This window comes from Ambystoma mexicanum, chromosome 12 (assembly GCF_040938575.1).
Source record: "Ambystoma mexicanum isolate Mex_15411 chromosome 12, UKY_AmexF1_1, whole genome shotgun sequence".
Classification (NCBI taxonomy): Eukaryota; Metazoa; Chordata; class Amphibia; order Caudata; family Ambystomatidae; genus Ambystoma; species Ambystoma mexicanum.
In genome coordinates, this window is record NC_090936.1 from 1009346842 (window position 1) to 1009359505 (window position 12664).

General features: G+C 43.2%; 1 protein-coding gene across 3 annotated transcripts in view; it reads left to right on the plus strand.

Annotated features, from left to right (window-relative positions):
• Positions 1–12664, plus strand: part of LOC138514206 (cadherin-related family member 5-like) — a 410910-nt gene that overhangs the window by 286208 nt on the left and 112038 nt on the right. For all 3 annotated transcript variants that reach the window (XM_069629545.1, XM_069629544.1, XM_069629546.1), the window contains 3 exons: positions 4400–4600; positions 7310–7441; positions 12476–12554. In XM_069629545.1, the coding sequence (XP_069485646.1) occupies positions 4400–4600; positions 7310–7441; positions 12476–12554 (412 nt within the window). The remainder of the gene's footprint in view (positions 1–4399; positions 4601–7309; positions 7442–12475; positions 12555–12664) is intronic.

Genomic DNA, 12664 nt, shown 5'->3' on the forward strand with positions numbered 1-12664 from the left:
GGTATTCCTCTCGTTCAACAACCCTGATATTTTCCTGCTCATCAGCTGTATCCAGATGAGAAGGTTTCAACTCAGAAAGAGTCGATTGTACAGCAGAAATCGAAGCTATTAGGTCATTGAGCGGAGGATAATCTTCCTCCTCGTTAGATTTTGCAACAACATTCTTGGTGGCTGTTGCTAAAAGAGGTGTTTTTTGGGATTTCTGCACCTGTGTTTTACACCCTGTTTTCATTTAAGGAGCAAATAATGTTATTAGTTGTTTTATGTTTGCTCTGGCTCACAATAGTAAGGCTTTTAGATTTTTTTTAGTCATGCCGGGTTACTCGCCTCCTTGCAGTCTTACCTCCTTTGCTCGAAAAAAGATTGTAAGAAATCTTTTTTAACACTGTCTCATCTGACAGAGCAGCATTAATGTTTATAGATTCACAATTCAATGATGGAATATGATCTAAAGGTGCCACGCACTTTCTGCACAGTTTGTTGGGAACTGGGGCTAATGACAATTCTATGAGGCTGCTCATTCAAGTTGTTAGAATCAATGGATTGAAGTAGTTCATCTACAGCATTGGGCATCGTATCCGCCTCAATGACATGGGTGAATACAGGCAGAACGGACTCCCATGCAACAGGTGTCCTAACAATCTCACTGGGACTTGAAATTGCGATGCAACACTACGTGTACCCTGTTTCACCCATTCAGTTAGTGCTTCTCCATGTAAATGTGGAGACGTTCTTTGACAACATTTCACTCATCCATACCATGAGTTGATCTATTTGTTCAGTTTGGGCCGTGAGTTTCAGGTCCAATGTTTCAAACAACTTAGTCAACGTGGTTATGGTTGTATTTTTTTGCATTTAAGGTAATTTCTAATAATTTGAATTGAGGTGCGACCAAAAGATTGTTATTGGGAATTTTGCAGAGGCTCTGAGAGGTTTGACCATCCACTACCAAACCAGCTAGAGACATGTGAACAATATGAATAGAATCATCAAATAAACTCTGAGATTGATAGAGACTATTTCCAGCTGAGGTTATGGAAGACGAGGAAGCAATCAAGGAAATATTTTCCAAACTAAAGCTGAAGTCCTCCACTCGCTGATCATTAGAATTACATGCCAATGCAGGGGAGGTTAGATCACACACATCTTTCAATGGAACAACAAGTGGAGACAAGTTGACTGGTTGAAAAGGATTAATTTGGATCTGTTTATGAGGAAAGAGATCGGAGGGATAGGAGGATTGGCCAGCAGAGTATATACGGCGATTGTGTCGAATTACAGAGGTAATGATTTACTGAGGGAAGATTGGAGTAGAAGGATTGGTTTGGATATATCTGAGTATTTGTGTCACCGAATGTGTGTGAATGTTAAGCTGTGCTCTTTGGGTCTTATGGAGTGGTCAAGACAAATTAAAATCCTTAATCGGATTTATTGGTCGCCTGAAATAATGTGGAGAAGAGGGATGTTCGGAAGTTCGGATTGTTGGAGATGTGTACATGGAACGGGTACTTTGGAACAAATGTTGTGGGATTGTAGGTTGGTGAGGTTGTTTTGGAATGAGGTTGCTCAAGTGTGTGATAGGGTGATTGAGGGGTTGCCAGCCTTGGATTTCAGTATGGTGATCTTGGGAAATGATGAAATTTTGGACGATCTTACACAATCTCAGAAGAAATGGTTTTTCAGGGGAACCATGATGGGTAAGAAGATAATTCTGCGCAACTGGAAAACTACTTTGACCTTGAACTTTGAGTCATGGATAAGTGAAATGCATGATTTGGCAGAATTGGAAAGGGTGGTGTACAGGAGAGAGGGGAAGAATGGTTTGTTTGATAAAATCTGGGGAAAATTCCTATCGTTATACTAGTTAGATGATATTTATGTGTGGGGTTGGGGGTGTACATAGTTTTGTAATTGATGCTTCTTAATTATTATGCTTTATGGGTTTGTGTGATACTGTTTACTGTATATATATTTTGTTAACTGAAAAATAAAAGTAAAAAAAAAAAAACAAGTGGAGACATAACATAATTTCCTGGAATCATGGAAGGATTGGGCTCCCCCAGGCCCTCCTTGTTGGGGTACACCATTTTCGAGAGAGTCATGTCCACATGTCTTGTTGGGGAAGTAATGGGCAATCCTTCCACCGCTAATAGTTGTGTGTCCGTGATGGAGCTGTTACTAGGCGGAACAACTACATCACTTGTGGCGGGGACTGCTTGATCATCATAAACTGGAGTCAATCCTGAGACGCGCATTGACGTTATTTACAAAAGTCATAAATATCACCTGGAATCAACTTTTTTTCATTAGTTATAGGCGGAATGTCCGACATTTTGCGTTTTGAAACAGTAGCCGAGGAATGGCGACATGGAGTAGATTTTAAAACCAGTGAAGTGCTTGAAGTTTTTAGAGCCTTCGGTATATCTGTTGTAAGCAAATAGCCTCGAAACGCCATAGGTACTTGACTATCCAAAATTAAGCTGCAACCTATACAGAGTGCAGCTGTTGCCAACCCAAAAGAGAGGTTTTTCCCTCCCCTTAAAGAAGGAGTAAAAAACTAGGGGCCTGTTAATCGGACAGCAGCTCAAATGGACTAGCCCCACAGTTGCTGCCAATCCGCGTTCACCACACACTTATGGCAGGCTGCTTCTTATAAGTTACGTATGCCATGCAGCCAGATTTGTGTAAATGACCAACAACGTAGTTCACTGGTGCCCACTCTGGTTTGATTTAAGGGTTAGACAGGCCAGAAATCAGGTCCACTCAGGCCGTAAAGCGTTTTCACAGAGTTACATATTATATCACAATACAACCATACAATTGTGAGCAGTACGACACAGCGCGTATCGTATATATACTGGTAGAAGTGGGACCTGCTAGGACCCGCTCGGATTATTCAAAAGGAGCCCAGTGAGTTACACTCACCCCAATAAGTAACTCTGGCTTTACAGGCTTTTCAAGGGCAGAGACATGCAGAGAGACGAGGGGGAGACGCGAGCTAAGATTGCTCCATGCAGTTCCAAAGGGCCGCCACACTCGGTGCCGCTGCTCACTACTCACGTTCTGTAGCCCACTGGCTTACCACTGGCTGCTGCTACTGCTGCTTGTAGCCCTCAATTCACGGCTTCTGCGGCTCCCATCGCTGCCTGCACCCTGCTCACCTTCCGACGCCATGAAACACGCCTGGAAAGGGGAGTTAGAAAAAGGCACCCTAAGGACCGTCAAGCCGCACCAGGGAAAAGAAACGCCTCTCTCAGTCTCGGTCTCGTCAGACAGATTAACTGGCTGGCCGCTTCCGACAGTCAATTCCAATTCACACCTAATTCAGATATTTAACACTCACATTAACTTCGCTCTATAGGCCACACTCTAAAGATCAGTTGTGTGAATTTCTTTTTTTATTTTCTACAGACAGCATTGTGAAGTTTCACCCCTAGAATGCCAATTAGTGTACTATTCTTAATGGTGCAACCTTTGCTAGAGGTACCTGACTTACCTGAAAAATGTATTCATCTCTCCTTCCCACAGAGGACGTATTCATTAGATCAGCTGCAGGGTCCCATTTGCACGAGGCAGCTAATCCCACAAAACATTTGAGCAAATTAAGGGCCTGATTCACAGAGCATTTTTCCATGGTGTTGTGTCATTATACAATCCTTCTGCGAATCAGGCCCTAAATGGGGTTTCATTTTGTGATATGTAAATATCAAGATTGTCTTTATAAGGTAAGCATTTTATCTGTAAACATGGTTGAACTGCAACAGTTTTAGCCTGAGCACGCTTTAGGTGCAATGTTAAAGTGAGCAGTTTTCTTTGCAAAAGTGAAAGCATTGTTCTATGTTTTAACTTTCACTTTGTTTTGCAAAATTAGGTTAGAATGTTTTGTTGAAATGCATCTTGCTGGGAAATTGAATTGCTCTTTCTTGAATGGAGGGAAATGCTTTCAGTTGTTCCCATGGGTGCTTCAGAAGTCAGAATGTCTGGAATGTAGTCAATACCAGTAGTTATTGACTACGTCCCGAGCATTCCGATTGGCTGAGAGGAGGTCAATAATAACTTCAAAGTACTAATAGAGCTCCAGGTTAGTACTTCCGCAATATCCTTCCTGGTGCAAGGGAAAATGCATACTGTTGTCAGTACTCAAGATCTGTACTTTTTACGCAATCCAGCCATGATTGCTCACCATTGTGTCTATCCAAGAAATATGAAAGGCGGACAACTGGACTCCAGTATCTTCCTCATCCTCAGGGATATTCAAGTCTGGGGCATCCTCTTTAAAATGTTCAACCTTTAAATCAAATCCCACGCTCCACAGGTGGCTACTACAGAAGAACATAGCATGTTATTATGACATTTGGAATCTATTGTGGTTTTTTATAATATAGTTTTGTGCTGCTAGGCTTCCCAGGTGAATGACGTGAGAAAGTACTCATTGACGGACATCGTCATCAAGGTATTGGCAGCCAATAGGCATCCTCCGCGGTTCAGCGCAGCCCGCTACCAAGGCTTCATCCAGGAGGACCAGAACCTTGCAGCACTGGTGACCACGTACAGTGGGCGGGTCCTGTGCCTGAATGCCTCAGATGGAGATTTCCAAAAGGTAAGTCCGTGGAGGCCCGACCCGCAGTACAATTATTAGTTGATTGTGTAAGCACTATATATGGGACAAAGTACCCCCTACCGTACGTTATAAGGAAATTGCAAGTCACAGAGGAGTTCCGTGACCAAACAGAGGAACGCGGCCAAAGGCCAAGTACCTTTATAAGGTCATGGAGCACCAAGGTGAATTGCAAATATCCTTTTGACGTACAGTAGGGTGCATTATATGCTTTATAATACATGGCCACACGCTGTCATCTCCTTTACTCCCTGTCCTCTTCCTTAATCTAATGTAAGAGATATTCTGTTTGCTGTTCCATATCATTAATGCAGAATGTGTTTGAATTTAAAAGAGCTAACATGCAACTTGTGATGTGTTGCAGGAAAATAGTTTCAGCAGTTTAATAAAATCAATCAAAAAAACTGTTCGTGCTTTAAAATAATAAAAAACATGCTAATTCTTGGTCGCTTGTGTTACTTTCTGCAGAAGTGCACAAATTATACCAGCTAGCATAAACGGTTCCGTGTCAATTAATGTCTGTAAAGTGTCACAAAAAACTATTTTACAAGCATGGAATTTGAAAAGCTTGTCACGGCTTTAAGTGCTGCCGTGCCCGCTGGAGGCCTGCTCTGTGCTTGCTCAAGCAGCAAGCATTGTGATGTCACAACTGAAGCGTAATAACTGATTACAAAGCAGTTATGATTTCACAACTAGCCTTTAATAATTATTTCCAAGCTTTATACAGATATTGCAGGCTGCCATGTATTATAAACAGATCATATCTGCTTCCTCAGTAACATTATCCCATGCTTCATTCGGTCAAGTATCTCCTACACAGTCCCCTATCTTTACTCTTTCTTTGGCTACCCATGGATACTTTGTGCAAAGTTACTAGTCACTTCATTCCCCCCTTTTTCAAATTTAAAGACATGATCTACTGTCGGAAGAGAAGTCTGTTCAGTATAAGATGAAAACAAGCAGAGACTGTCTTATGTGCGGGCACATGATTTGTTCTTGATTTCTGTATTTAATGTTAATTAGGAATAAAAACAAATACAATTGATGAACAATTATTCGGAAATAAATAAACATTTATGATTGGGTGCTTTACATGTCCAATAATAGTATGTATATCCACCAAATGACCTAAAATAATGAAGGATTAAACACATATTAAAGCAAGTAGAAGTTGATAAATAATTTAATAACTGAAATGACACCAAAATGTAAAAAGGTTTTGTAAGGCAAGGAGTTAAGTCATTTAAAAGTTGGGTCTGGGGTATAAAGAAACAGAAAACACACAAAGTAAAAAAGGCCTCTGGTAGGGGAATGGGGTAAGAGGCATCTGAAAAATAATATAATCCAAGACCAAGCCATTATATTCCTAGAATTCTATCATACCATTAAATAGGGCAATGGTGTAAATCTACGGGTCATCAGTTCAAGGGGGTTTCTTGGCCCCATCTGATGTGTAATTAAAGAGGTGTGCTTCTACATTAGAGAACTATCCCTCAAATGAATTCCACGTCGTGTCAATTCTGGCTCTTGTGCCTGCCTTAATCCATTATTTTCATTTTATAGTAAGGCCTACTAAACGAGACTGACATTGCAAATCTTTCTAGCAAGATGTGATGGACCCACATCCAAACTTGTTGCTCGAGGTACAGCCCCCTTTTTTCCTCCAAAAATAGCCAATTTTGCCACTCGTTAATTCCGGCAGTGGCGAATCTGGCAAAAATCCCCAATGGAATCCTGTCGACTTCTAATAAGTGGACTAACCGATTTGGGTGGTAATTTGGTGCAATTACCACCGAATTACTGCCAAACTCGGAATGAGGCCCATAGCCCCTAACTTGTTCTGAAAGAAAGCCTGCCCCTTTCCCGTCCACACGTCTGGTAATTTATATCCTGAAAAGTAAGGACAAACTTACTTTCCATTTGTCGTTTTTTAAAATCAATTTAAATCTACCAAATCATGTAAATGTGCACACTTGCATTAAAAGGCATGATAGGTGGTAGCGCATAAAACCAGACAGTATTGCATTCAAACTTATTCTTTGATTAATGGGAACTAGTGAGGTGTATCCCTAATTATTTTTTTTTTTATAAAGGCTCTCCTGATTCCTTTTATGTTTTTGTTGCAACATTGTTAAGACCCCCTTAAATATTGGGTTTTTTCATCTGTCGTTTGAACAACAAATACCAGTAGGCATATTGTAATATTACTCAAATTCATTAAGTGGGCACATCAAGCTGTCACTTTCCCAGAGCTTAGCCACTTTTGCACAGGAGGTCCAGCCCATGAGGGGTGTTTATGAAGTTATGATGCAGGAAATGACATAGAAGGTGCGTGGCACTCGGGATATGACCGTGGTTTCCCACACACTCAGACTGCCTAGTAGGTCTGTGCCTGGGGTGGGTGTGTCACTTTCCTGACCCCTACACTCATTCTATTAATCACAGCTGTTGTGTGTCATGTTGCGTGGAATGCTTCGCCTCACATTCACACTGGATCCACCCACATTGATTGCTCAACCCCATACTGCGTCCAGGTATTTTTGGAATTCACTGAAAATCTTGCCCACTTTTTAAGCAAGTATGAACAGGATCAGACATGCTTTGAAAACCTACTAGGACCATTATCCTTTCCAGGTGTTTTTCTGCAGTAACTTGAAGTTAAACAGCATGTTCTGTTTCTGTTGATTACAGGGTTCAAACCCGAAAATCCAGTTCAGTCTGAAGCAGCAATCAAACCACACAGAACTCTTCCAGATAGTGCAAAATGGCCTTCTTCTGGCGAGAGCCAATCAGCTGCATGCACTGGAACAGTACTTCCTGATGGTAAGAGTCGGGTCATAAGCAGACCATAAACAGAAGGTAGGGGACAGTGGCCTCGTTCTGAGTTTGGCAGTGTCTGAAAAAACTTGAGGTTATGGAATTAACTCCAAGTGTTTCAGTCCTCCTGATTTTGAGTTTCAAACCCAATTGGAGATGCTCTCACACATGGAGGTATTACATTCAAAGAAATTGAGGAGTTGCCTCCAGTGCATCTCTCTATTGGCAATTGCTCCATTCCCCAATAAATTCCAATGGGACCTTAGAATCAGGACAATCACACATCATAATCAGGTGGAAATTGCACAGTAAGCAGTGGTTGTAGCCGTAATTATGTTTAGGGGAATTAGCACTGCTAATACCTCCAAACATACGAGGGCCTGTGTCCACACAATAGGGGGATGGCATTCCTTACCATAGCATGTCCATAATCCAGACAATCCCTGACCTTCAAGGTATGACTGAAAGCTCGTTTCTGTGAACATCAGCATCTCTGACTCACAGCCTGAGTGAGTGTAATTGGAATTGGTTATTTATATCATGCTTAATACCCAGAGGTTTCTAAGCGGGGACCCAGGGATCGAACCTGTGTTGCTCAGTTTTGTCTTGCTACCAAGGCAAGCGCGTTTCCCCTGAGCTATCCTCCTGAGTGAAAGCCACCATTGGACCTAAGCAGTATATAAGAGTTTAACGATGATGCTGGTGATCCAGAAACACCAAAAAGTGATAGAATGAAAACTTTGAATTGATCACACCCACTTGGAACTTCCCTCAGCAGGTCCCACTCCACTGTTCTTTATCCTGTGTGTGCAAGCATAGAAGATCTTTACCCATGTGTAAACCAAATTTTGTCCCTAAATGAAGCAGCCTAGTCTGAGATATGCGGCAGTGTCTCCTCTGCTTTGGAATACAAGTCATTCAAGGCATGTTTCAGCCTTGTCGGGCATCATCGGGAAGGTGTGCTTGAATTCTGGTATATAGCACACAAAGGGCCCATGAAGGGAAGCCACATTTGAAGACCTTGCCTGCTGTGCCATTGGGATCAAAGCTCCACTTTATGGTGATACATCACTCAATTTTGTAGTGATAGCCACCGAGTACAGAAAATCCTAAAAAGACATTGGCACATCTTAGCAATTGATGAAGATACCAAGGCATGGATCCCAGAGAAACCTACTCTAACCTTTACCAAAGCAAGAACACTCAAAAACATCCTCAGTCCATCATTCATGGCACCAGTCTCCAAAACCAGCACCAACTGGCTCACTAACAACAAACCAGTAGGGTTTTATAAATCTGGAACTTGCTCCATGTGTAAATTCGCCACCACAACCAAAGCTGTAACTTTCAGTACGACTGACACACACACAATTGGACAATATATTAACTGTAAATCCAAATTCGTGGTTTATGTTATCAACTGTGTCTGTAACCGAAAATACATTGGAAGCACCAAAAGGGAGCTCAGAATAAGGATCAGGGAGCACCTAAACTCCCTTCACTGTCATGAGACCAGATACCCACTGGCGCTACATTGGCAAGAAAAACACCAGTGGGACAACAAGGATGACATCACCTTCATGGGCCTGGAGAAAATCCCAATCAACATAAGAGGTGGAGACCGTGAACTACAACTACGTCAGAAGGAAGCAAAGCTGATATGCCAATATCGTTCTGTCACCTTTGGTTTAAACAGTGACCACGACTTCCATGCATTCCTATGAAAATGTTAAGATCCTTGGAAATCTGTTTGAATCTCTTCAAAATACCAAACACCTTCCAGTGTTATCAATGCCAATAACCCACCCACTTGGCACCACACATCCCCTTAAACCTTACATGATGCCTGGCTAGCTGCATCCATCTTTTACCTAGTTACCCTGCCCTATCAACCTATCACATACCCCAGCCTTTCTAACCTTGGACCATACGTCCCTTTTATCAATTCTACTACCCTCTACTGGTCCTAGCCATCCCCCCTGTCAATCTAACCAGTGGCTATTCCAATTTCCCCCCCTTTTTCTCAAACCCTCAACCCAACTTAGCCCACTGAGGACCCTACTATGTCCCATGATTGAGTTCACCTCTCCCTTTTCCATACTTCCGGTATACACAACGCTAAAACATGCCCCAGGCGCTTTTTCTAACGTTGCGCATGCTCTAAACAGCAGTAAACACATAGGCAACACAAACATTCAGAGCAGCCTATCCGTGGGCATTTCATTCTGAACGAATCAAATGGCCCGGTTCCCCAACCAATTAGAGCACACCTTCCTTATTTACAGGAAGTAATGTGCACTTCCAGCAGACGACCGTCGCCTCCGCTACTCCGGAACACATGTCTGCCGACCGGCTCAGGTAAGCTTCGTGTGAACTCTGCCACGTCCCTTGCTGACTCTAGCTGCTTCTCTATTACTTCACGCCATGACTACCAACATAAAGATAGCCGCTCGCGCACGCGGCTCGCAAATTACACTCTACGTGTCTGACCACGCGCATTATGCCTCATTAACTCTCGCCTCACAATAGATCCACCCCATCGGGCGCCGCTCCACACTACCACAGCCCACCTTCTTGGGAGTAGGCACCAGCCCACACAACACACTGCTACCAGCATTACGCTGACATATCCACCCTCACCCCGCCAACTTTAAACACCAGGCACTTCCCAATACGGGCGACGCTGTGCACACATGCCAGCCATTACATTGCAACCAGGCATCAGCCCACATATGAAACACATGTATCTCCAACAGGGTTATCTGAACCTACAAGCGTGCACCCATGATATTGAGCAGGAACATGCTCATCTGATCTTCTTAGCTCATAATTCAGGCACACTTGCCTCAAACGATGCCAAAGGCACCAATTGCCCAAACCTTAATCACCCTTTGCACCAGTCATGCCAGACCCAGTTAAATACAGGCCAACAAGCAAAACCTATTATCACGGCTAGCAGCATTCGGTAACCAATAAGAGTGCACTCATGATACTGTACATGCCGAAGGCACCAATTGCCCAATTCCAGTCACCCCTTTCATTAGACATGCCCGACCCGGTTAATTCCAGGCTAACCAGCAACACCTTATACCATGCCTACAAGCACTTGGTAGCCAGACCCCTTGGCAGAACACACTAGCGCCTCACTGTTCCTATGACCACCACCAATCCTTTCCATGGTGCGTCCCTTCCCTCAACCTCATACATTTTCCCTTTCAGAAACGGCTATCCAGCCCACTGGCACCTTACTGGGTAGGACCAGTTCACCTTTCTTGAAGCTCAGAAAAAAACTCAATTGGGTAAGACTTTAGACTGTTCTTCTCTCAGGCGCAATTGCAAACTTCTGTAGCCCTCCCCTAACTAACTAGCACCTCTTCCTTTTCTCCTCTTCTCCCTTGGTACTTTGTCTCCTATTCTACTATAAATCATATTGCTAATTGACTTTTTGATCTGTAACCAAATGACATGCTATGTTGTCTAAATACTACACTGTGTCACTATCACTACCATCACCAAACATGGTAAGTCACCTCTCCTGGGTGCCAAAACATGCTTTGTTTGAAATTCACATTGGTTTTTACCCCAACTGGTTTTGTTTTTGTTTAACTCCTTTCAATGTATACAAAAATGTATGGAAATTGATATTATCAAATTGCTCTTGAATATCACCACACTGGGTACACCATATCACTACCACACCAACTCACAAAATCACAGCCTTGAAAAAGACTAAGGTTGAAACGCGCGTCGGCTGTGTAAAGTGTCAATATGTTAAAACTGGCACCTCTACGTCCAAGATTGTATTTCATTAGTGCTGAATAACTAAAGAAATAAAACTAACCACTTGTCTAACACTAAACAAACCTGACTCATCCATTACCTGACAAAGCTGCCAAACTGACAAATACCGGACCATCCAATCCCACCAGCGCCTACAGGTCCACAGTTTGTCAAACCCCACAACTTGTCTTCACAACCAGGAACCCTGGAGTTGGTTCCTTGACAAACCAGGACTCAGGCTGCAGGTTTGACAAAGGAATTAAACTAACCAGGAGTGCGCAGGAGTGAGGGAGTTCCACCTTTCAAAAACTTGTGTTCCTGTATAGATGGGGCACGGCCTAGATGGTTGGCTGGACTGTTCCCACAGGTGGTAGATTTAGGACTGATTTTCATATGACTGGTCTGCTTCCTTACCGTCACAGACTGTCAAGAAAACAATGGAATTAAAGCTCCAGCGATGAATCCCCAGTGGTTGTGATTAATTCAAATATTTCCATCCATCCAATTTTGGCGTTTGTCTTGATCATGATAATGGAACAATATTTCCTGCCAAGTCAATGATGTGCACAGCCTGCAGCCATAAATCCTACAAGCGAAATACAGTGCCCCGACCCCTACACTGAAGGAGACTACCGTACACGTGCAGTGCCAGTAATGAACACACACTGAACACAGTAGAGGCATGCAGAGAAGAGACATAGGCCGTGGCATATACCATCTCACTCTGGGACAGAACTTCATGAAGCGACCAGCAAAGAGGGAAGAATGTTGCCACATTACACAAAGGCACTAGGTCAGTAGTAGACCAGTGGGGAAACTCGGTTTGTACTAGCTCAGAGACAAGCATGCCCCTCACACTACCAAGATTCATGGGCACTGCGTCAACACTGGTTGGGAGCCAGAAGTCTTTTTAACTACATGCACAGCCACTGAGCCAGTAACAACTATGATAGAAGAGTGCCTAATGCCACGCATGGACACTGTGGCAGTATTGACAGAGAGGAACAACAGCTCTAATACAGTATGTGGATTGGTATTACAGCTAGTGAATGTGTTTCTCATTCATCGCTAAAAGAGACATCATCCAATCGGATTCAGGCCATGCATGGCATATTCACATGCACTTGGGAGTGGGAAGGTCCTTCAGTTGTGAACATTGGGCACACAATCCAATGTTGCAGATAATAGAATTGGTCTGGTGCTGGCTTGCTAAACTTTTCATCTGTTCCCTTTGCATGCTGCTTGCCTTGGGGGGCACAGGTCATCGCAAGAGATGAAGAATCGGGAGAGACCACGAACTGCACGATCAGCGTGGAAGTGCTGCGGTCCGGCCAAGCAGGTATGTGACCTCTTCTTTTGGACCAAGAGTGAAAGGCTATGTTAGATAACTATTCTCATACAATGGACAGATAACAGAAGGGCCTCACAGAGATGGCTATGTGTTCTGTT